General features: G+C 32.2%; 5 protein-coding genes across 8 annotated transcripts; 3 read left to right on the top strand and 2 right to left on the bottom strand.

Moving 5' to 3' along the window:
• Positions 1-14: 14 nt before the first annotated feature.
• LOC114870931 (E3 ubiquitin-protein ligase UBR2) lies at positions 15-8166 on the bottom strand. 3 transcript variants are annotated; one of them, XM_029176218.2, is made up of 3 exons: positions 7896-8165; positions 7360-7579; positions 15-6784 (listed from the first exon to the last, which is right to left on the bottom strand). In XM_029176218.2, the coding sequence occupies exon 3, from the start codon at positions 6750-6752 to the stop codon at positions 1404-1406; it is 5349 nt and encodes a 1782-aa protein (XP_029032051.2). In that variant the 5' UTR covers positions 6753-6784; positions 7360-7579; positions 7896-8165; the 3' UTR covers positions 15-1403. The 3 variants fall into 3 exon arrangements, with proteins under 3 accessions (XP_029032051.2, XP_029032052.2, XP_029032053.2); XM_029176219.2 differs by having other exon boundaries at positions 7360-7494; XM_029176220.2 differs by lacking the exon at positions 7360-7579 and having other exon boundaries at positions 7896-8166.
• Positions 8167-8385: 219 nt separating this feature from the next.
• Positions 8386-10842, top strand: LOC114883191 (SWI/SNF-related matrix-associated actin-dependent regulator of chromatin subfamily B member 1). 2 transcript variants are annotated; one of them, XM_029200751.2, is made up of 6 exons: positions 8386-8613; positions 8794-9255; positions 9349-9476; positions 9586-9898; positions 9991-10167; positions 10272-10842. In XM_029200751.2, exons 2-6 carry the CDS (start codon positions 8804-8806, stop codon positions 10309-10311), a joined length of 1110 nt encoding a protein of 369 aa, XP_029056584.1. In that variant the 5' UTR covers positions 8386-8613; positions 8794-8803; the 3' UTR covers positions 10312-10842. The 2 variants fall into 2 exon arrangements, with proteins under 2 accessions (XP_029056584.1, XP_029056583.1); XM_029200750.2 differs by having other exon boundaries at positions 8386-8714.
• A 472-nt stretch (positions 10843-11314) lies between these two features.
• LOC114870912 (putative tricarboxylate transport protein, mitochondrial) lies at positions 11315-14129 on the top strand. Its single transcript, XM_029176137.2, has 4 exons — positions 11315-11549; positions 11942-12376; positions 12744-12964; positions 13052-14129. Exons 1-4 carry the CDS (start codon positions 11396-11398, stop codon positions 13232-13234), a joined length of 993 nt encoding a protein of 330 aa, XP_029031970.1. The 5' UTR covers positions 11315-11395; the 3' UTR covers positions 13235-14129.
• Positions 14130-14550: 421 nt separating this feature from the next.
• Positions 14551-22883, top strand: LOC114870955 (tetratricopeptide repeat protein 28). The gene is made up of 15 exons (XM_029176267.2): positions 14551-14975; positions 15273-15530; positions 15594-15996; positions 16075-16632; positions 16694-16989; positions 17069-17534; positions 17618-18025; positions 18104-18481; positions 18562-19342; positions 19414-20084; positions 20160-20662; positions 20741-21103; positions 21174-21411; positions 21484-21702; positions 21776-22883. The coding sequence occupies exons 1-15, from the start codon at positions 14952-14954 to the stop codon at positions 22414-22416; spliced, it is 6207 nt and encodes a 2068-aa protein (XP_029032100.1). The 5' UTR covers positions 14551-14951; the 3' UTR covers positions 22417-22883.
• Positions 22884-22912: 29 nt separating this feature from the next.
• On the bottom strand, positions 22913-23806 carry LOC114870958 (peptidyl-tRNA hydrolase 2, mitochondrial-like). Its single transcript, XM_029176272.2, has 3 exons — positions 23542-23806; positions 23270-23455; positions 22913-23185 (listed from the first exon to the last, which is right to left on the bottom strand). Exons 1-3 carry the CDS (start codon positions 23713-23715, stop codon positions 23003-23005), a joined length of 543 nt encoding a protein of 180 aa, XP_029032105.1. The 5' UTR covers positions 23716-23806; the 3' UTR covers positions 22913-23002.
• Positions 23807-23996: the final 190 nt, after the last annotated feature.

Raw genomic sequence — 23996 nt, 5'->3', positions numbered from 1 at the left:
TTTTTATTATTTGTACTTTTTATATATTTCTTTCCATTAATCAGAAATAAAACAAATGTATTAATACAATAAAGCATTAGGTAAAACAATCCATTAGAAGATGAAATATCACTTTACGTTTTATCAGAAATGTTCACTTAATGTTTTTAAATGAAATAAATAACAACTAAAAATATATTGATGGGTCAATGTAGTACACTGTCTTCTATCCTACAATATCAAAATAAACAGACATTAAACATACAAGTCTGATTAAAACTGCATTGCATTCTATTATTAACAATAAAAATCTTTTCTGAAATCACTCCCTTAAACATTTTACATATTATTATCAGTTTATAAATAATTTTTATCAAAATCTATCGCACATAAATAAGACCGAGAATATTCGCATCTGTATTTTTTGTGTAAGGACTTTAAACTTGTTAAATTGATCAAGAATATAATTAATATTTACATACTATTCCTGTCATTATAAACTTATACATAAATAATTCTATATTAAATAACTGTATAATATACAAGTTAATACAATGTTGTAGTAGAAGCAGAGAACTAATCTAATTAATATAAAAATGTTAATATTATGCAAGAAAGAGATTCGTTAAATTATGTACTTTATTGTATCAAATTGTATCGAACTAAAAGACTAGCAATAAGAAAACAAACATTATGTCACATTATTTATTTGAATTATTAAAAACTCATTTCAATATCTATTATTTCTTCACTATTTATCTATTATGCTGCAACATATTACTTTTTAGGAAATTTAAAAATCAAATAAATATTATTGTAAAGTTAGTGACTGTAAAATTATTTGTATTTGTAACTCATACTTTCAAATTTTTATGTATTTAACTTTTCTAAATTTATAACAGTTTATGACATGAAATACTTTAAGTATAGCTTATAACATTTGCATAAAATGACAAGAAAAATGATGATAACCATTAAGAATACCTTAAAATAGCTATGACTAAAATGTTTCTCATTTATACAAATCGAATTATTCACAAGATTTCATAATTTTTTTTTTTTTAAACAATGTGACAATTATTTGAATGACATTAAAACTAATTTTCTGCAAGTAACAAAATTGGTACAACATTTTGTCAATAATTATAAAGAAATTTATATTTAATTTACACAATAATAGAAAATTCTGTAAACTCTGAAATAATCTAAAAAGAAAGTTGCAACGAGATTAATATCGAATCATTTAAATATATAACGTCATCCTCGCTCTGTTCTCAAAATAAATAATTTCATCAGTTTATCGTGATGATTAAACAGATAATCAACAACCACAGTACGAATAGCTATGATTGTTTATGCTAAATATTGATTTAGTATCCATAACTAAACGCTCGGGCTAGATTGCATAGGAAATCCTAGGATGGTTATAAATGCTGCCATCGTGTTGATATAGGACTACTTGAAGATTCGATAGCCCTTGATATGGATTCATACAGTCCATGCCCCAACCACAATTGATTCAACTGTCTGTATCTGTCATGACACAATCTTAATGGATTTCCTCTTCGTAAACCTTGATCCGTTTCTCCGTATTCATCGAGATAAGGCGGGCAAGCAAAAAAGCCACGATTTGGAATTCTTAAGAAGAGAATTTCACATTCTCGTATTCGTAGAAACAATCCTACACCAGCGCCGCATTTACTTGCATGATATGTACACGCACCAACCATTGCATTGTTTAATTCAAATTGGCAACAATAACTTTGAGAACATAACATTTCTCCGCAAACGAGACACAGAGTCGGAGTCTTAGAATCTTCACGAACGCTATTGGGACATGTGAACGAAGATATCATATTTATCAGTTCACTATAATCCTCTGGAAGCTCCACTAATTTGTTAACTTTCAAAGATTTTTTTATTATCGTTACTGTTCTAGTACCAGACGAATGCATCTGAACAGTGGGATGACTTTTCCAAATATCGATCAGCTTTATGATAATATTTAAATTTGGCTTTACTAATTCATCACATGTTGTGGGTAATCCTAAATATGCACAGATATTCTCATACGTAGCTCCATATACTTTAGTTAATTCCTCGGGTGCTGGAACATCAGTTATATAATGAAAGTAAAGTGCACAACATCTAAGAAACGGTAAACAAGCTTCTTTTACTTGTTTCCACATAGTAACAGCTGTTTGAGTGCCAACATTAATGTTTAAAGCTTGAGCCATTATTAGAATGGATTCTGAGTACGTATTTTCAGATTCATCTTCATCGTCTATATCCATTTCCTTGTTAAACTCTAATGTTAATAATATTTGCACTATATGAGATATAAATACAAGCTGCAAGGCATAAAATTCACATACTCCACCGGTGATTATCGATGGTGGCATATCAAATTTTGTACTAAATAGGCTTGGCAGTGAATTAATTAAAGGAATAAGCACCCCAAATGGATCCCAATCTAAAATACTTGCTCCATCGTCTGGATTCTTTAATAATAACGTTAAAAGAGAAAGAGCGTGTCGTCCAATAGTATCTTTATCTGCCCATGTCAAATTTGTACTAGCACCATTTACACATGTAGATCCTAAAACAGCTGAAATTCTAGCAAGTCCTTCTAAGTTGTCCCTTTGTCTAGATGACAAAGCACCGAATAAAGGTTTATCCATATCCTGTAGAAGAGATTCTATAGCATGAATACTATATGCTGTTGATTTCCATGCCAATAATGGTACTCTAGAGTCACCTTCATGAGGCTCAGCGCCAAATTGTTTTGCGTATGTTGCTTGTGCAAAAAAATGAATTGTAGATATTAAATTTTCAGATAGAGTTACACCCGACTGTCCATAAGCTGATTCAAAAATTGTTGCTACATTTCCAAGTTCGTGACGAATAGCTTTTGTAGGACATAAAAGTGATCCATCGTCTAGAGAACCTAATGGTTTAGTATTCACACAAATCGGGCATACAAAATCGTTGTTCTCCTTACTAGATTGCGCTTTGTACAATTTTCCACTTGGATTGCATTCTGTGATTTTTAAAGCTTCCAACCATGTACCAAAGTCAAGTTCAGGTTGATTCTGAGGAGTTGGTTGTAACGTTCCTAAGGCTGGTAAGAGAGGTAATACAGTATTACTAAGACATTCGCAAAGTGGACAGAGATATTCATGTTTCTCGACATCAAAACCTGCAGGTTGTCGTAAACGAAATGGTCTTCTATTCTCTTTAGCAAGAACGTTATTAAAATATTCTTGCCAACAATGAACGTGCATTACGTGACCACAGGTACTAGTATGCGGTGATGCTCCTAATTTTGAAGAAAGATATAACGGGTTTGATTCATCGGTATTCATCAGTGTAGCTCTATTTTGACAAAGTACTGTAGATTGCTGAACAAATGCAGCTAATACCATTGCTGGTCCAGTCGCTGTTACAGCTTGATTTTCTTGACACAAAATACAAGTTTTATAAGTTTCTTCTTCAGACATTCTTGCTGGTTGTCCAATACCAACAGCAACAGGTGTTTTTTGAGAACATTCGCTTAAATTAATATTAGAATCTCGGTCATTAGATTTATTCACATCTAAAGAAGCTTCTTCAAAAAGTTCAGCATTCTCTTTCATAAAATGTTTCTGCATAGCAGCCATTTGTGCCATTATTCTTGCACGCTTTTCTGCTGCCATTTTGGTTCTCCATTCTTTATCACTTTCAACGTTTTCAGTTGTAGATTCTGTGCAGAGTGCAGCAGCTGTGGTAACTTCCATTGATGTATAACCAGCGACTTCCCTGTATTTTGTTAACACCCAAGTTAATAAATCTTTGTACGCCTCTACGCGTGGACTGTTAGATAAATCTTCCAACAATTTGCAAATGTTCCATTTAGCGGCTCTTGCCGTAAAAGCAAAGAAGGGGTAGTAACCAGATTCTTGTTCTTGTAAAGCATATCCGATAAGATGTAAAATTTTATGTATCTGAGATTCTGAGAATCTGCGAGGTCTACAATTAAGTGCTCTCTCTAATACAATTTTCATTATATGTAATATGACATCACATTGTAATAAATTAGTAACTAAACTAAATACCTCTGTCAATTTAGGTAACTTAGGAGGTGGGCAACACTCCAATTCTCCTAATGCTTTCCTTCGTTTTCTTTGTGTCTCTTCAGAGTTACTTACCTCTTCTTTTGTGTAATGATAAAAGAATACATTATATTCTGAATATAAATGAGGTTTTAATTCATACACTCCTTTTGCTCCTGATGCTCCTGAAGGTTTTTTGAAATCTGCAACATCATGTATTACTTTTTCCATTTCAGTTTCCCAATGTGTATCGTCCGACAATGTTTTAGTAAGCTCAGAGTGAGAAAGAGGTTTAATACATAATTGTTGAATTATTTCTTTTTTCAAGATATCATCAGGAGTAACCTGTCCAACTCCAAGTACGTATCTCTCTCCAATTATTGTAATAAGTAATCCTAAAAATTCTTCAACTAAAGTTTGTCTAATACTCTCATCTTCAAGATATTTCACAGCATTGACATCAAAATCTGGACTAGCCCACTGTAGAAGATTAAATTTGTTTAAAACGTGAATTAAAAATTCATTGCTTTCTATCAAAGATGCTCCAGCTTGAAGTAAAATAATATCTTTATCCAGCATTTCAGAACGGCACTTAACATTATGATAGAAATATAACTGATTTAATAAAGAATATCCATTCCTTTTCCACATACCGCTATGTACTTGTGCAATCATTACTTGAGTAGCTAGTACAGGTTCAATAATTTGCTCCAATGTAGGTTTTGTATGATTTATAAATTCTGCACATTGAAAATGTAAATCATGTTTCTCAAGGTATGGAAAAAGACCAGCTAAAAATCTGGAAAGTGGTAGATGTATAGATACTGGTTCAGAAGATACATCGTACTGAAGACATGTTGCACTGTGATCTGCTAACTCTCGCACTTGAGGGGGTCCGATCTCGTGTCCTGGTTGTTCATATAATCTTCTTAGAACCAGTCTAAAAGCCTTTATCAAAACAATTTGATCTGAACCACACCACTGTAGTGCCAAACTAATAACTGGAGATAATCTAATGTGTAAATTGAATGCAGATTCCCATTCAGGTTCGTATTCCATATGCTGACCAACTTGTCTCACTACAGCATCCATACATTGCATACTGCTAAGCAACGTGAGTAAAAGTGAAAGTCCTTGTAAAAAACTTTTTCTTAATTCATCCGTCCAAACATCTGGTTTGTAACTCAGTAAATATCGTAGATCCTGAAGCATGTATAGAGCTCTTTTAAAAGTAGTATTAGGAGTATCTCTTTCAAATTCTAATTTTCCTGCTGCATTACATTTACGTGAACTTTCCGAAATAAATGTATTTAACAAGATGAACAATACGTCGTGATGGGCAATTAAATGATGCGCCAATGTTGGAACTGTAAATAATTGTACAGAGAAAGAAACAATAGAGAATGAATGATCGTGATCATCTCTGATGTAATCTTTCATAACAGAACCATAATTATAAGTAAACACAATTGCAAAAGCTTTCTTGCTTTCATATTCCATAAGCATTCCCGACATTAATAATCTATGCCAAGCGGTTCTTGCGGATTTCCATAATTGTGAATCTCTCATAAGTATGCCTTCGACGATAGAAATAACTGGTAATTTCGTATTGAGTGCAACGTTACTAAAAAGCACTCTGAATCCCTCGCAAGGACTTATAAATTGTTGTAACCAATGCAAAAGCTTCATAGCAAATATTTGATGAGCAATTACATGAACATGAACTACGAGTACTTTTAACGCTCGATTATTATGTCTTGAAGTAAATTTTTCAATATCATTTTTTAAATCCTTACAACGTTGAAAATCTGAGCATTCAACAACAGCTCTACCATCTCTATCGACGCTTGTTACAAATTCTAATGCGTCTCTTTGGGAGCAATTCATAACACGTGTTAGGGTAGCAATTACTTGATCGAACGTATGAGTTTCATCGTTAAAAAGAACTGTACAATAATGATCCGAAGTCGATGGCAGTGACAAAGGATTATCATCCGTTTCTTTAACACATAAATCAGCAGGTAATCCTGGTGTATGTTCTAAAGACAATATTTCATAGCAGTACCTTAATACTGCTTCAAAAGCTACTACTGCTCTTTCTGCTATATCTCCAGGTAATTTATTTCCACGAGCTTCTTTAGCCTGAATTCCAGCTAAATGTATATTACAAAATGGTTCTTTTTTCCAAGCTTCTATATCTCCACAATCGCAACATCCACCACCGCAAGAAGTGCCCATTCTATACTTATGATTACGATGAGCTGATTGCTTGAAACAATCCACGCACAAGACACATGTTGAATCCACGCCGCATTCTCTGCAGCTGTATGTAGCTTCTCCCATTTTGAATACTTTACCACATATCACATTATCCGTTTGACTTATCTGTTTTAGTACTACCTGCGGATCTCCGTTACAAATAAATTCTTCTAAGGTATTATAAAGTACTTTTTGTGCCTTCTCCTCATCAAAATTCCAGTCTAAGCAATTACTATCCGGTTCTGGACTATATATTTTTGGAACCCAAATTCTCCAGTGTTCCTTAAAATGATTACACGATAACACTCCTTTATTCATTTTTTCTATCCATGTATTCACACACGGATTACTAAAATTTGGAAGATCAGATGAAACTGCTGGCGATGACTCCATATCTTCAATATTTTGATGTTCGTTATTCATTATGATAAGTTAAATTGCCAAAATAATGTGTACTGAAATCATAAATATTATAAATCAAAGTTTGTTTCATTAAAAACTTTAACATTTTACAACTTTAATGTAAAAAAATTTACTTATTTTTATAAAATTAATATAAAACAATAAATAGTAAGGTAAACTTTTATTTATCTCTAATCAAAAAATCTTTACAATATCAATTATTTAAAATATTATTATTATTTTTCTATATCAGAGTTGCATAATTTCTAGTTCAGAAGCAATATCATTTCTTCTGAATTATCTATTATGGGGCTCATAATATCTGAAACACCACAGTATTATGTTCTTTCTATTTTTTCTTTTTGTCTTCTGCTGTTACACAGATAAACAAAAAGCTATCAAATCAATCGGAGCCCCACAATTAGGGATAACTTAAAAGGCGCATTGCTCACAAATAAGAAGTTATGCAGTTCTGTTCTACATGCTTTATTCTAACAAAATCAAAGAAATTTTTATGTATTTCTGTTAACATTTATATTTAAATATTAACAATATTTGACGATACATAAAACATTAACTGAATTTTATTTTAGTAACACATATATCTAATAAGTATTGTAATACTAACCACAATAATACACAGGATCAACACACTTCTTAATATAATGTACCAACAAAAGGCAGATGCATCATATTATACATTTTACATTGTTATTCGATCCAATATCTCAACTTTAGGTACATCAAAATCATTCATAAAATCCTATAAAATGAAATAATCTAATCCATACAAATTACGTGGTTTGGTTTAGTTTTGCACAATGCTTTCATTTTTATTCAATCATGATCTGAAAGTGATAGGTTACCAGGGGCTTATAGACACAGTATATACATGACTTATTACTGCTTTCTTTTTTGCTTGTATTAGAAAACGTTAGTAATTGCGTCTAATTTCTAATACCAATTTATCAAATGTTATACTTAAGTTACTTGAGAAATTGGAACTCTCTTAATTTTATAAAACGTAAAATTAATAGCTATGTCATAACATTTCATATATTTTGTAGAAAACAAAAATTTCGATCTGATATACTATTTCATAAACATAAGCAGTCTTTTCACTAAACCGAACTATTTTTAACTTTTCCTGAAGACGATACTTACTGTTATGACGATCAGGCCAAGGTTAATAAAAGATATTGAAAGTTCTTTGTTATACAAAATCTGTAGAAGACTTTTTCAATTACGTATACAATAATGCTTTGAAATTGTCGTTTTTTAATAATCACACGTTTCCGTCAAAACTCGTATACTCAACAATGGTAATTAACCAAGTTTTGACATCTCAAAACGAAATGATAAGCAATACTTTCACACAGCTGCTTGAACAATGCACAAAATGGCTTATGAAGTTTTACAATCCTAAATTACACGTATAATAGATACGCTTTCACTTTAATATTTACTTTTGATTACAGCGCCACTAAATATTTTTGAATATTATAAATTTATATTAAATAAAACTGAATATATGTACGAGAATTTATTTAAAATTAAGTAAATATAACTTTTGTTTATGTTTATATACAGTTCTTAAATATTTTATAAAAATAAATTTCATTTGTTACATTTATACCATGGAGTTAGGAATATAAGAATACATAGAGCATATTTTTGTGAAACGAAACCGCTGCATACATATTATACATAAATACAGATACAGTACCGAGCAAAAAGTAAGCTTCCTCTGTATAAATTATTTAATAGGGACCTAGTTTTAACCAGGTATTGTTTACTCGAACATTCGAACTGAGTTTATGAAAATGTTAATGTTAATAAAAGTGTGACAAATAAATAAAGTGATAAATAAGTAATAAAACAGGTAGGTAAACTAAAAAAAACATGTAAATAATGGTAGTGGTGTTAAGCAGCATCATATTATAAACTACTCAAATCATTGTTATTATAAACTATGGTTATAAAGTAAGTTATACACAAACTGTTCATTGAATTGATCTTTACTAATGTATTTATATTATATGTAAGTATTATGTGTTTATAGAAAAACAAGCATGGCTTTACGTACGTACGGTGATAAACCTATAAGTTTTCAAGTGGAAGAAAATGGAGAATATTATTGTATTGGATCCGAAGTGGGCAATTATTTACGCCTATTTCGAGGATCATTGTATAAACGTTATCCTGGAATGTTTAGAAGATCTATTACAAATGATGAACGTAAAAAGCTAGTAGAACTTGGACTAAGTCAACATGTACTTGCATCTAGCGTATCACTCTTAAGGGCTAGTGAAGTAGAAGATATTATTGAAGGCAATGATGATAAATACAAAGCTGTATCAGTGCATTCAACAGAACCTCCAGCTCCTAGAGAAGGGAAATCAAAGAAGTCAATGCCTTGGGTACCTAGCTTACCAAATAGTTCACATTTAGATGCAGTTCCACAAGCTACACCAATTAATCGCAACAGAGTACATAATAAAAAAGTCAGAACGTTTCCTTTATGGTAAATGTTAACAGATGAAATTAAATATTTACTTTAAGATAAAAATCAGTGCTAAAGTAACAATTATTACATATATCTACAATTATTTTTTAGTTTTGATGATACAGATCCATCAGCAAATTTAGAAAATGCAGCACAACAGGAAATGTTAGTTCCAATTCGTTTAGATATGGAAATTGAAGGGCAAAAATTACGAGATACTTTCACATGGAATAAAAATGGTATGTTCATTCATCTAATGTAATTATATACATAGTATATACATGTAGTTTACATTAGAATATGCTTACTTTGAAACATATATAATAAAGTAGTTCTCTTTTATTTCAGAAAGTCTTATAACACCAGAACAGTTTGCTGAAGTATTATGTGATGATCTAGATTTAAATCCATTAACTTTTGTACCAGCTATTGCACAAGCTATAAGACAACAAATTGAAGCTTTTCCACAAGAAACTATTTTAGAAGATCAATGTGATCAACGAGTTATAATTAAATTAAACATACATGTAGGAAATACTTCCTTGGTAGATCAAGTGGAATGGGATATGTCTGAAAAAGAAAATAATCCTGAAAAGTTTGCAATGAAGCTTTGTGCTGAATTAGGACTTGGTGGAGAGTTTGTTACTGCTATTGCTTATAGGTAAATGTAAACAATTAATCTTCATGTATTTTGAAAATATTTCAACAAAAATAATTAAATTATATATATTTAACAATTAAATTTATTTTTAGTGTTCGTGGACAATTATCATGGCACCAAAGAACTTACGCATTTTCTGAAGCCCCTTTACCTACAGTAGAAGTACCTTTTAGACCACCTTCAGAAGCTGATCAGTGGGCACCATTTTTAGAAACATTAACAGATGCAGAAATGGAAAAGAAAATACGCGATCAAGATCGAAATACAAGGTAAAGTTTCTATATTATATCAGTATTTGCATAAATTTTATATAAATGTCAATTAAATTCAGTTAATTATAAAGTTATTATTATATTGTTCGGTTTTGTTTCAGACGTATGAGGCGTTTAGCAAATACTACACCTGGATGGTAAAATGTGTAAATTGCATTGGTAAATTATATTGATAACAGTAGCAAAATATGGCATCTATTACGTGGATGTGTTTAAAAGATATTCACTTTGACCATTTTTAGATTTTTTAAAATTATGAATATAATAATAGCTTTTTTGTTAAGATTTAAGCAGAAAATAAAGTGTACTTTAATACATATTTAACAAATCAGTATCAAAATTTTACCTATGATAAAATACTATCACTTATTATTTTATAATCATTTTCTATTTTTATGTACTCACTCACACATTATACATTCAATTACATAACATCACAAATAAAAAGGTTTCTGATAGTATATTTTATTTTAACTGTTTATGAAATATAATTCACGTGATCGTGTAACGAAATATTTCCAGTAATGATAAGAAATTTGTAATATGATTCCATTCGTGTTTAGTAAGTAGCTAATCTAATAAGAAACAAATCTAAATTAATTCGTATTTCTTTGAATTTATAAAATAAATTATGATATGCAGTATTTGAGTAAATAGATGATTAAGCATAAATTTTTATTTTTATTTTATTTTACCATGCCATTCTATTATATGTTTAATTACAAAAAATTTATTTAACACTTGGTAATTTAATACTTGTTAAAAAGTAACGAAATTGTAAACAAATGTTTGAAAACTATTTAAAATTTCACAGTAGTTCTTATAACTGTAATTAAATAAAACAATCAATACCAAAATGAAATTTACAATAATCGGGTACAATGCAAACAAACGTTGTTAGATAAACAAATTTAATTATTCATATTTTATCTTGTGTAGAATTTATCAAATATACATTGCTATTAAATTGATAAAGGAAAATATATTATTGATGCGCGAAATTTTGATCATGCCACCCATCGTCAACCCTTTGATTATTTTTATACGTCTAATATCAAGTTACATTTTACAATTCTCAACCGAAAAAAGTAAGTGTGAGTAAAAGAAATTTTTGAGGAAGGGGAACTTGCTTCGCGCATCGGAACGTTCAGATATTAATCGACTCCAGTCTAGATTCAGCGTTTAACGCCTTAAGACTACCGACAGACAGAAACGAATTTAAAAGATGGATATTTGTTCTTTGATGCGCAAATCGTCGCAACAATCAAGTACAATTTCGACATTCCGTAATAATCCTTTTCCTTCTAGACCGTGGCTTATTGATAATGGAGCTGCAGCGGCTGCCGGTAGTAGTCTTGGTGTTAAAGGAATAATAGCTGGTATATACTTTTTTCTTTGTAACATTTATTAAAATTAGTATTACATTTATTATATATGCTCAGTGTTCTGTGGCTACTATTAAAATAAACCGATAGAGTGCAGATACCTTAACTAAGAGTGACAAAGAAGTATAAACAATGTAAAAGCATTAGAAAGGAAAGAGAGAAAAAGTGATAAACTTGAGTCAGCACATTCAACGTATGATAGTATCAAAGGTTGAAGTGTGTTTAACCTTGAAAACGCGAGTTCAAAATGTTTTTTTTTTTCTCATTTGTGAATGAAATCGTTTACCAATTTTTTATTTGAACATATAATAACTTTTATTAATGTTGTTTTAATTAAACAATATAAAAATTTCATAATAAAGTAATAATATGAATTTATGTCTTAGGTGGTATTACTGGAGGAATAGAAATATGTATTACATATCCAACTGAATATGTGAAAACGCAACTACAACTTGATGGAAAAGCTGGAGCTGGTAAAGAATATTCGGGAATATGGGACTGTGTAACAAAAACAGTAAAAAATAGAGGATTTTTTGGCCTGTACAGGGGCCTTTCGGTGTTACTTTATGGTTCAATACCAAAATCAGCTGTACGTTTTGGATCCTTTGAAACAATAAAGGGTGTATTAGTGGATGAAAATGGAAATCTTAGTACACAAAGAAGTTTCTTAGCAGGATTATGTGCTGGCGCATCTGAAGCTATTTTTGCTGTTACTCCTATGGAAACTATTAAAGTCAAATTTATTAATGACCAACGGTCAGTTAATCCAAAATACAAAGGATTCTTTCATGGAGTAAGATTGATTACCAAAGAATATGGTAAGTAGAATATTGATAATTTTTTAAATGAAACACATTATATGTATATAAAATAGTTTGCAAATATAAATTAATTGAATATTTATGTTTTAATTTGAGTATAGTGATACAATAGGAATTAGAAATTTAATTATGCAGTTGTTTGCCTTGAACTATGAACCTAATCAATTTCATGCAAACAGTCTACTCATATTTCAAGGGTTCTCAGTTTACACATGCCAGAATGTAATAATAAGCATCTTACTTCTGTATCATTTAATCAAACTTTATTATAAATTTGTTTAAAGATCTTGGTGTATAATATTGATTAAATTATGTAAAATTATAGGCTACTTATAGCTATTTAAATTTATAATTTTTTATTTAGGAATTAGAGGTGTATATCAAGGTTTAACGCCTACTATCATTAAACAAGGATCAAATCAAGCAATCAGATTTTGTGTTATGGAAACATTAAAGGATTGGTACAGAGGTGGAGACAAAAATGTACATATACCAAAATTGGTTGTGGGTGCATTTGGTGCATGTGCTGGGGCATTATCAGTGTTTGGAAATACTCCAATTGATGTTATAAAGACTCGAATGCAGGTATGAGCTTTATCTACCTTTCATCTTCTATAAAATTATCATTTTCTGTTTAAGCATAAATTATTAAATTTAAATCCATGTTTTTAGGGCTTAGAAGCCTCAAAGTACAAAAATAGTGTAGACTGTATGATTCAAATATGGAAGAATGAGGGCCCAAGTGCATTTTATAAAGGAACCATTCCAAGATTAAGTAGAGTATGTTTAGATGTTGGAATAACATTTATGATTTATGATTCCTTTATGGAAATATTTAATCGAGTCTGGCCTTAAAAATTAATTTTATAATTATATTATTTAAAAATATCCATGCCAATGTAGCTTTCATAATTTAATAGTTGCATTTGTATATTATATTTGTAATGATGTGTTTCTAAAACTATATCTCATTTTAAATGTGCTATTATAATAGAAATTTTAATATAAACTAAAGAACATAGAATTAGTATCAATATTGAAAGCTACAGTTGCATAGAGCACAAATTCCATTATACATATATTTTTTTATGTACATTTTTATTTAACATAAAATTTATGCACAAGTGGAAAATACTAATGTGAATTCAATTCACAACCAATTCAATTGTGCCTAGAAATATTATTTTTGCTGATTATGCATCAGTTATCATTAATATTGTTTAAAATATTATTGAATACTTAACATTCCTATACATTCGAATCTTCGAATAAATGTTTATATGAAAATGATTTGTACGTGATATGCATAAATCTTGTATATATAAATGTATATCATCTATTCTGAACATAATGTACAGTTTTGGTACAAAATAAAAACTATTTATTACCTGAGCGAAGGAAAATAAATTTGTATTATTTTTTTTACGATTACAGTGCATTACTAGGTAACATTAAAGGCCATAAAGCATTATTTACTGACATAAGTTACATATAATGTACACATTTCGATAAACATGATAATCTTCGCTCAGATACTATTCTTTATCTTTCATCAAGTATAAAAAATTAATTACAATGGCTGTGACATTCAAATAGAAATTGACATGTAAAAGTTCTGCATACAAAATTTTGTAATTTTGTAATAAATTCAGATATCTATTTTATTACTAAAACTACTGAAAACTATTGTTCAAAACAATTTGTATTATTTATACATCAAAATATATAATTTTATAGTGCTGTTTTTAAATATGTTTACGAAAAAACCCTATTAAAATCTATAATGCTATTTTCATTTAAATATCTTTATTAAAAAATAATTTACATTTTTATATACATATATTCAAAAGTAAAACAATTAAGACAGGGTCCTTGCTACCTGTTATAACTTTATAAACAATGTACTAGGATTAATTCTAATTAAACAAATTTTGTATTATTGTTTACAGCACCTTATATTGTTTTGTTTTGATATTGATAAAATATATTTGTGTTACATGACATTCAGTATGTATTATTGAAATGACATATTTATAAAAAAACTTATAAAGTAAACTTAATATGTTTATTTAAAATATGCATGCTTTTATTTCTGTGCGTGTACTTATATACATACATACATAGGCACACGTACACCATATGCGGAGTGTAGATTTCATAAGCTATACATGTAAGGCCCAATCTGCAAGGAGTACAGAAGTAGGCAGTGCCGGCCCCACTCTGGGTTCAAGGGGGGACTCGGGGTCGCATTCCAAGATGGCTGTGTCTGAGGAATGCAGTGGGTGCCCTCCTAAGACGCCTTCCTCCCTCCTTTTTTTTATTAAACTATTTCACCTATCCTAACGAATACTTTGATTACTAGGCGAAGTAATTATGTCAATGTGTATCCAATGAGTGTCGTTTAAGTTCAAAAACAATACCCTGTGAAGAATAAATGTAAATGAGGAAAAGGAAGGTGATACGGGAAGTCCTAGAAAGGCCCTATACTGTAAAATGTACGGTCTTATCTAATGAAGCTTCCTCGCCACAGATAATGCTTATGCAGGAGGATGCTACTTGCTCGTCTTAAGCAATGTCTCATAGGGATATCTCTGAGGTAACAAGAACTTTTGAAATATACCCTGCTGAATATTATTATTATACCTCAAATTGTTTAATTATACGTACTTTCGCATATTTTTTTTTAGGTCTTACAAATCTCAATATTTATAACTTTAATATTAAATTTGTCACATATAATGATAAATTATATCATATAACTATAAATAAAAATCACTGCAGTAATAATATTCAATAAAAATAGTTCTGTCAAAAAATATAAAGTAGATTTTGTATATACTGTATATACAAGCTATACATAATACAAAACATTATTTTATTTTAAACATTTAAGGTGGAGCCCGAAGGTACGTCGGCCTTGGCTGCTGGATCGAGATCTCTATTCTTAGAGACTGTACGTCGTAGCAATGCGGCATGTCAGAATGGTGATTATGCTCTTGCTGCAACTTTATATACGGAAGCTCTTGCTTTGGATCCACTCAGCCATGTGCTATATTCGAACAGGTCAGCAGCTAGGCTTAAAATGGGTTTATTTGCACTTGCACTTCAAGATGCTGTCAGAGCCACAGAACTTAGTCCTCAGTGGCCAAAGGTACATTTATTCACTTATACAAATAATTTATTAAATAATCAATTAAACGTATTATATTAATAGGCATATTATCGCCAAGGAGTAGCATTGCAATGTTTGGGGAGACATGGAGAGGCTTTAGTGGCCTTTAGTACAGGTCTGGCCCATGATCCTTCAAATTGCCAGCTGTTATCTGGTCTGGTAGAAGCATCTTTAAAATCACCATTACGTGCAACATTAGAACCAACATTTCAACAACTACGTGCAATGAAACTTGATGAATCTCCTTTTGTTGTTATTTCTGTTGTTGGTCAAGAACTACTTGGAGCAGGACAGTATAAAGCAGCAGCAGGTGTATTAGAAGCTGCACTCACTATTGGTTCTTGTAGCTTAAAATTGAGAGGTTCTGTATTCTCAGCTCTTTCTAGTGCATATTGGGCATTAAATTCGTTGGATAAAGCTATCAATTACATGCAACAAGATTTAGGTAAATATTACCAAAATAAAAAGAACAAGTATACATTAATAGAATATGGTTTTAAACTTCGAGTATAAATATTTACAGGTGTTGCACGATCATTAGGAGATACACAAGGTGAATGTAGAGCTCATGGAAATTTGGGTTCTGCATACTTTAGTAAGGGCAGTTTTAAAGAAGCTTTAACAGCACACAGGTATCAGTTGGTTTTAGCTATGAAGTGCAAAGACACTCAGGCTGCAGCATCCGCTTTAACTAGCCTGGGTCACGTTTATACAGCTATTGGTGATTTACCAAACGCACTTGCATCTCATAAGCAATGTGTGCAGTTAGTAAAACAAATGGGAGATCGACTTCAAGAAGCACGAGAAATAGGTAATGTGGGAGCAGTTTATTTGGCAATGGGAGAATTTGAAAGTGCTGTTGACTGTCATACACAGCATTTGAGAATTGCGAGACGTTTAGGAGATCGCGTAGAAGAAGCAAGAGCATTTAGTAACTTGGGTTCGTCTCATCACTATCGAAGAAATTTTGGTCAGGCAATGGCATATCATGAAAATGTTCTAAGAATAGCACAAGAACTTGGTGATAGAGCAATAGAAATGAGAGCTTATGCTGGATTGGGTCATGCTGCAAGATGTGCAGGTAAAACAATAATAAGAAAGTTGTAAAGAAAAAATTAATTTACTTATGTATTTTTATTTAGGTGATCTTGCACAAGCCAAATTGTGGCATCAGAGACAACTTGATGTTGCTTTAGCTACAAAAGATAAAGTAGCTGAGGGACGAGCGTGTAGTAATTTAGGAATTGTTTATCAATTACTTGGAGAACATGAAGCTGCACTTAAGTTGCATCAGGCTCACTTAGGAATTGCTAGATCATTAGGAGATAAAGCTGGAATGGGTAGAGCATATGGAAACATTGGGAATGCGTATAATGCATTAGGATATTATGAACAAGCTATTAAATATCATAAACAGGAATTAACAATAAGCAAAGAGGTAAGTTTAGAATATGAAATCAAAAAGTTTAATAACACACTTGTATTACAAGATTGTAAATTGTTTTTTCTTCATGTAGGTTAATGATCGAAGCTCAGAAGCTAGTACTCATGGAAATTTAGCAGTGGCATATCAAGCTGTACAAGGACATGAAGCAGCATTAAGACATTATAGAGCTCATTTAGCTATAGCACGCGAGTTAAAAGATACAGCTGGTGAAGCGTGTGCTTTACTTAATCTTGCCAATTGCTTGTCATCTCGTGGTAGATTTGAAGAAGCGGTTCCATATTATGAAAATTATCTTATGCTATCGCAGGAACTACATGATGTAGAAGGAGAAGCGAAAGCGTGTCACTTCTTAGGCTATGCACATTATTGTTTAGGTAATCATCGTGAAGCTGTTAGATATTATGATCAAGATTTGGCATTGGCTAAGGATTTACAGGATAAATCTGGAATGGGAAGAGCTTATTGTAATTTGGGATTAGCACATTTAGCTTTGGAAAATTTAGATACAGCATTAGAGTGCCAAAAGTATTATTTAGGTAAGAAACTATTATGTTTAAAAGAGGGTAATGTAAAAATTCCAAGATATTGTACATTTTAATACTTTCTCTTTTGTATGTAGCTATTGCACATATGACTAAACACTTAGCTGGAAAATTTCGAGCTTTGGGAAATATTGGTGATTGTCTTTTACGTCTGGGTGAAGCTGAAGAAGCCATAAAAATGCATCAACGTCAGTTAAATTTAGCCCGACAAGCAGGTGATCGTAGTTTGGAAGCTGCTGCTTATGGAGCTTTAGGTATTGCACACCGGACAATAAAAAGTCTTGATAAGGCATTAGGATTTCATACTCAAGAATTAACTTTAAGACAAGAAGCTGGAGATCTACGTGGTGAGTGTAGAGCTCACGGGAATTTAGGCGCCGTACACATGGCATTAGGTCAATACACTCATGCAGTAAAATGTTATCAAGAACAACTTGAAAGAGCAAAAGAATTAGCGGATTCAGGAGTTGAAGCACAAGCGTTAGGTAAAATTTTTGTTTCGTTATGATACAAAGTTTGATTTTATAAATATAATATTCATTGTTTTTTTCCTCCTGAAACAGGAAACTTAGGAATAGCTAGACTTAATATGGCACATTATGAAGATGCAATTGGATACTTTGAACAACAATTAGCAACTTTAGAACCATTGATGATGGGTACAGCTTTATTGAACAAAGCTAGAGCACTTGGGAATTTAGGAGACTGTTACGAAGCTTTGGGAGATCCAGAAGAAGCTATCAAATGTCATGAACAACAATTGGCAGCTGCTACAAAATTGAAAAGTATAAGAGAACAAGAAAGAGCGTATCGAGGTTTAGGTCGAGCTCGAGAAGCAACTGGTAATCTACAAGAAGCTTTAGTTTGTTTTGAAAAAAGATTAGTGGCTGCGCATGAAGTTGATAGCCCAGAATCAAGAGGTGCAGCATACGGAGATTTAGGTAGAAATTAATATATTAATATTTAAACGCGCATCAATTTCTTTTTATATCTTATGAATTCGCCAATATTAATTTTATAGGTAGAGTGCATGCTGCGTTAGGTAATCACGAACAGGCTGTTAGTTGCTTATCGCATCAACTTGCTCTTGCCAGGGGACTCGGAGATAAAGCTGCTGAAGCAGAGGCTGCTAGTGGATTAGGAGCTGTTCATTTATTAATGGATGATCCAAATTCTGCGTTACGCCATCATCAGTTGGAACTTTCAATTGCTGAAGCTTTAGATGCAGCTGGATTACAAGCTAGGGCATGTGCAAATTTAGGTGTAACTCAGGAAGCATTGGGACAATTCGAGGAAGCTATAAGATTACAAGAACAATCGTTGAGTCTTGCAGCAGCAGCTGGAGATCAACCTGCAAGAGCAGCTGCGTTTTCTAGTTTGGGACGTCTTCATCATCTGTGCGGTGATTTGTCACGGGCTTTGAGTTATTTACAATCTGGATTGTCATTGTCCGAGGGATTAGGAAGAAGAGAGGAAGCAGCCAGATTGAGGCACAGGCTTGGTCTTGTTCATTGGGAAGCTGGCGAAGCAGCGATTGCTGTAGAACATTTAGAAAAAGCGGCAAATTTATTAGAATCATTAGATGGAACTTCCTCGAATCTTATTTGTGGACAACCAAATAAGTCTGATTTATTATCAGAAACTTACAGAATGTTACAAAAAGTATTAATTAGTTTAAATAGAGCTGAAGAAGCTTTAAATTGGGCGGAAAGATCGAGACGTTGTAAAAGTAACTGTTTGGATGATGCTGCACACTACTCGGAAATTATTGATAGACAACGTGGAGTTATTCTATATTATAGGTAATTTAAATTTATTAATGAATTAAATATACGTAACAATTCAAAATAACACATTTAAAATAATATTTTAGTGAAGTCGGATGTGAGTTACATGCTTGGTGTTTAGCTCCTGGTCGAGGGCTATTACGATTTCATTCTACTACTTTAGACGATGGCATAGGATTGGAAAAACGAGTTTTGCAAGCACGAGAAGCTCTTTTAGAAGAAACAAGTGAATTCATTGAAGAAACAAAAATCCCATCAAGAGGACATCATCTTAATGCTAGTTCATATAGTTTAAGCAGTCTGTTCAGTGTAGGATCAGTTAGTTCGCGAGCAGGGAGTGCTCGATGGGGACGAGGAACAAAAGGACCTACGTGGCAATCACCGTTACCGATTCAAGTACTTTATGATTTACTTTTAGCACCATTTGAAGATCTTTTGCCACCAGCAAGGAAGGAGTTAATTATGGTAGTAGAGAAGTCGTTGTATTTGGCACCGCTTCCGGCTTTACAATCAAATCCTGGAGAAGATTATTTGTGCGAAAGATTTTCCTTATTAGTTGTACCATCTCTCGCAGCTTTAAGAAAACGGTTAAAAACTCCTATTCCAGAAGGCGGCGCAACTGTTGCTGCATTAGTTGCAGGAAATCCTATACTTCCTGAAGAGATTAGAGAAGAGTATGGATGGTCTGAAAGTATGGCTTCTACTGAAACAGAATCTGAAATTGTTGCTGAATTATTAGAGGCCCGTGCTTTAACTGGTAAATATCACAAGTTCGTCCTTTTATAAAATAAAGTATCGATTAATTAATTTATTTTTTTACTGTCATCAATAGGGGCAGAAGCAACTAGATCGGCTGTTTTAAGATCTTTACCTGATGCAGAATGCGTACACCTGACAGTACCTGTTTTTTGGAATTCTGCTAGTTTAGCATTAACTGCTGATCCATGCGAAGACTCCTCTGTAAGACCGGAATATCTGATAAATCATTCAGATATTTTAAAATTAAGAATAGCTGCTCGTTTAGTTGTCATATCTAGCGGCCACGGTTGGAATAGTACAGAAAATACCACTGCCACGTCAGATGGTGTGCAAAATTTAGCCAAAGCTTTATTAAATGCCGGTGTGCAATGTGTACTTATAGGAATGTGGGCTGTTCCACCAACGGCTGGTAGTATATTATTACGAGCATTTTATAGTGCTATGTTACAAGGTGCCAGAGCATCTAGAGCATTAGCAGAAGCTATGCAAACAGTTCAACATACAAGGCACTTTGCGCATCCTGCAAATTGGGCTGGTTGGTTACTCATTGGAGGGGATGCACGATTATCAAACAAAGTATATACACAGTTAAAACAATTTATATTTCAAGTATATAGATATGGTTGAGTGGTTCATAAATTATTATTTATTCAGGTTGCTTTGATGGGACAAGCACTTGCTGAATTACTGCGTGGTGGTCCAGAACAAAGTCGCGATGCTTTACGCGTGACACTTCACTTGGTAGAAAAATCATTGCAACGAATACATCGGGGACAAAAGAATGCTATGTATACAACCCAACGTAGTATCGAAAATAAAGTGGGAGCAGCAACTGGATGGCGAGAACTTTTAATGTCAGTAGGATTTAGGTTTGAACCAGCTGGAAATGGGATACCGTCTTCTGTATTTTTCCCCCAAAGTGATCCAGAGGAAAGATTAACAAGATGTAGCGCAAGTTTGCAAGCATTGCTAGGATTGGGACCTGCATCGTTACATGCACTTGCTAGATTATTACAGGTAAACCTATTTACTATATGATATAAAAAGTAAGAATTTACTAAACTATAGATAATTATATGCTACATAGGCACCAGAAGCAGCAGAAGATGTGATTGCAGCGATGAGAAGAGCTACTTGTGCGACAGAAGGTCAAGAAGTAACATTACCAGTACAAGTGTGGAGAGCATCAGGGTCCCATGAACTATTTGCAAGTTTAGGTTTTGATCTCATGGAAGTTGGTCAATCAGAAGTTACTTTAAGAACGGGAAAACAAGCATCGCGAAGAGCTGTCCAATTTGCTCTTCAAGCTCTTCTAGCTTTATTTGGTAAGCCCATTTATTAACTATATAAATTTGTAGGTAAAGTGACATGTACTTAATTCGTAAAAATGTTATTAGACACGCAAGAAGCACCTAAAAGTCTAACTTTAGACTCGAGTAGTTCCATGGAAAGCCTAGCTTCTGTTGCCCATATAGAAAAGAATGTCATAGAGCGACCTCGACTAGGAGGCGCATTTGCAAATTATGTTCGACATCGAGGTGAACCAGATGGAAAAACTATGGAACCGCCAAATGTTCCAATTCCTACATCACGACAAGCATGTCAAAATGGAGGAGGTATAAATAAGTTAAATTTAATTTTTAACGAGTATTAAACATAAAAAGCTTGAAAAATATGTATGTTTTCTAGGTGAATCGGATGTTGCTTTCACTCCCAGTCCCCCGGTAGCACTTAATTTGAATCATCAAACGCGTATTAGAAATCTTTACCCTGATCAAACTATAAGACCAGGTTCTAGTTCGAGTAGTTCAGTAACAGATTGGGATAATGGACATGCAACTGTTTTAAGGCGACAACCATTGCCACCATTACCAGCCACTGTATTAGAAAGATTAAGTGTTAGAACAGAAATTGGATCTAATTCCCCCAGGAAACCTCGTCATCCTACAGCAACCGAGGATATTTGTGCTCAAACGGATTCTACGCAATCTGCAGAAACACATAATCAGAATTTAAGAAACGTAGCCACGTCACTTACAAGCCTAACACGTGAATTAACACCTACAATTTCAGAGGTATATCATGAGCGAAACTTAGGATTAGGATTGGCACCGTCTTTATCAAAATTATTAGGAGAAGTAAGTTCTGTTCCTGAAAACGAAGAAAATCAATCGACGCGAACAAGTCATGATCAAACTCAAAATTGGATACAAAACGAATCGGAATTATGTCGAAGAGACGAAGCTGATGGTAGATCCATTGCTGAATCGCAATGCAGTGCCACCAGTTCTAACAAAATACATAGAAAAGCACCCCCTCCTCCAGTATAGATTATTTATATATTATTTATAAGCATTATATAATACTTTAAATAAAAATAATAGCACTAGGTACCAAAGACTGGAAGATATTTTATTGGAAACAAATTTTTCTATGTTTTGTGATCAGATCTGGGAATATTTAACGGTAATACTTATTTTTTAGTGATATAATTATACACTTCTATTTAATTCTTTCATAACAATGATTTTCCAACATAAATATTAGTAAATGCTATTTTTATTTAAATTAATGATGAAATTTAATATCAGTTAAAGGTATGTTATTTACAATGATATTAAATGTTGTTTCTACATTCGTTGACGCAAAAATGTATTATATGGAACATTACCAGTGAATTGAAATTGTGTATTTTAAAATTGATGACACCTTTTGAAATTATATTACTTCACTATTTTGTATCTCTTCCTTCTTTATACATATATTGTCACATTTCTTCATGTATTGTATTTTTATATTTATATTTTTATGTACATATATATCTAATTATATCATTAAAAAGAACAATAACAGTGTATTTATTTTTTTACTACATAAATAAAAAATATATTTATAGTAATAAAATCAGTCAAAACATTAGAACAATTTTAAGTGTCCAGTTACTTCATCTATCAATGGGGCTGGTCCTGGACCAACTGCGCACACTGTTTTGCTTCCTGGTTCTATTTGTGTGCGTCCAGCATCTTGTATTGTATTTGCTAAAAGTCCAACAGCCCTAGCTTGCTTTGCTACTTCTTTTAGTGCCTCTTCACTGTCCACCTAAACATTTTATCAAGTAAATTATTGAATGTAACATTTTAAATTGTAATTTTATTACACTATATCAATAACAAACTGATATACTTTGACAGTAATTTTAGCTTGCCCACATTCTTCCCAAGCTTGAAGGATTTTGGGATACTTTTTGGCTGCTTTATAAGCTGCAACAGCGGCATGAGCACATTGTGCTGCTACTTTTCCTTTACCCATCTTTAAGTCAGTTCTAATTACTAAAATAAGCTTGTAATTATCATATTCATCTGTGTACACCTGTTGAGAAAAAAATGTAATATTATCTTTATTATACTGTATTAGTTATAAATAAATGCAAGTATAAGAATTTTAGTTGTTCTTACTATGTTATCTGAAGATTTATTAGAATCATTAAAAGCCTTTAAATCTCGCAATGTTGTTATTTTATATAAACAATAACCTAGTACTGCTGCAATAACAAAACCGACTGTTGCATCTGAAAAACTGTCAAAACTTTCTAAAAGTATTTCAGACACAGTCATTTTATGAGAACTCATAATTTTCTCGTGCAAAATACTATTGATACAGAGGAAAACTTTGAAGCAACCTGCCGCTGCCCAACGCTGCCTTGCGCTGCCTGCCGCTAGCTATTCGGTTTCATTCGTCAATGGTCGGTACTTTCATAACATTGGCGTAGGAAAATCCGACTATTCATTCAGATATAAATGAGATGATTTATATCTTTATAAGAGCATTCAATGAAACGTGAAAATATTAAATTGATTTTATAAGAAATTTTTATTCGTATACACGTTTGATTTTATTCGTATAGAATGTT

The sequence above is a fragment of the Osmia bicornis genome, chromosome 1 (assembly GCF_907164935.1).
Source record: "Osmia bicornis bicornis chromosome 1, iOsmBic2.1, whole genome shotgun sequence".
Taxonomy (NCBI): Eukaryota; Metazoa; Arthropoda; class Insecta; order Hymenoptera; family Megachilidae; genus Osmia; species Osmia bicornis.
This window is presented reverse-complemented; position numbering and strand designations above follow the sequence as displayed.

Excerpts from the sequence above, each read along its gene's own strand:
- LOC114870931 (XM_029176220.2), bottom strand. The coding sequence starts at position 6,752 with ATGAATAACGAACATCAAAATATTGAAGATATGGAGTCATCGCCAGCA.
- LOC114883191 (XM_029200750.2), top strand. Across the intron at positions 9,899-9,990 it reads GTTACTGCTATTGCTTATAG|TGTTCGTGGACAATTATCAT; the intron begins GTAAATGTAAAC and ends ATTTATTTTTAG. Across the intron at positions 10,168-10,271 it reads GATCAAGATCGAAATACAAG|ACGTATGAGGCGTTTAGCAA; the intron begins GTAAAGTTTCTA and ends GTTTTGTTTCAG.
- LOC114870912 (XM_029176137.2), top strand. The coding sequence starts at position 11,396 with ATGGATATTTGTTCTTTGATGCGCAAATCGTCGCAACAATCAAGTACA. Across the intron at positions 12,377-12,743 it reads ATTGATTACCAAAGAATATG|GAATTAGAGGTGTATATCAA; the intron begins GTAAGTAGAATA and ends TTTTTTATTTAG. Across the intron at positions 12,965-13,051 it reads TTATAAAGACTCGAATGCAG|GGCTTAGAAGCCTCAAAGTA; the intron begins GTATGAGCTTTA and ends CCATGTTTTTAG.
- LOC114870955 (XM_029176267.2), top strand. The coding sequence starts at position 14,952 with ATGTCTCATAGGGATATCTCTGAG. Across the intron at positions 19,343-19,413 it reads GGAGTTATTCTATATTATAG|TGAAGTCGGATGTGAGTTAC; the intron begins GTAATTTAAATT and ends ATAATATTTTAG. Across the intron at positions 20,085-20,159 it reads AGAGGCCCGTGCTTTAACTG|GGGCAGAAGCAACTAGATCG; the intron begins GTAAATATCACA and ends TGTCATCAATAG.
- LOC114870958 (XM_029176272.2), bottom strand. The coding sequence starts at position 23,715 with ATGAGTTCTCATAAAATGACTGTGTCTGAAATACTTTTAGAAAGTTTT. Across the intron at positions 23,456-23,541 it reads ATAAATCTTCAGATAACATA|GTGTACACAGATGAATATGA; the intron begins GTAAGAACAACT and ends TTTTCTCAACAG. Across the intron at positions 23,186-23,269 it reads AAGCTAAAATTACTGTCAAA|GTGGACAGTGAAGAGGCACT; the intron begins GTATATCAGTTT and ends TAAAATGTTTAG.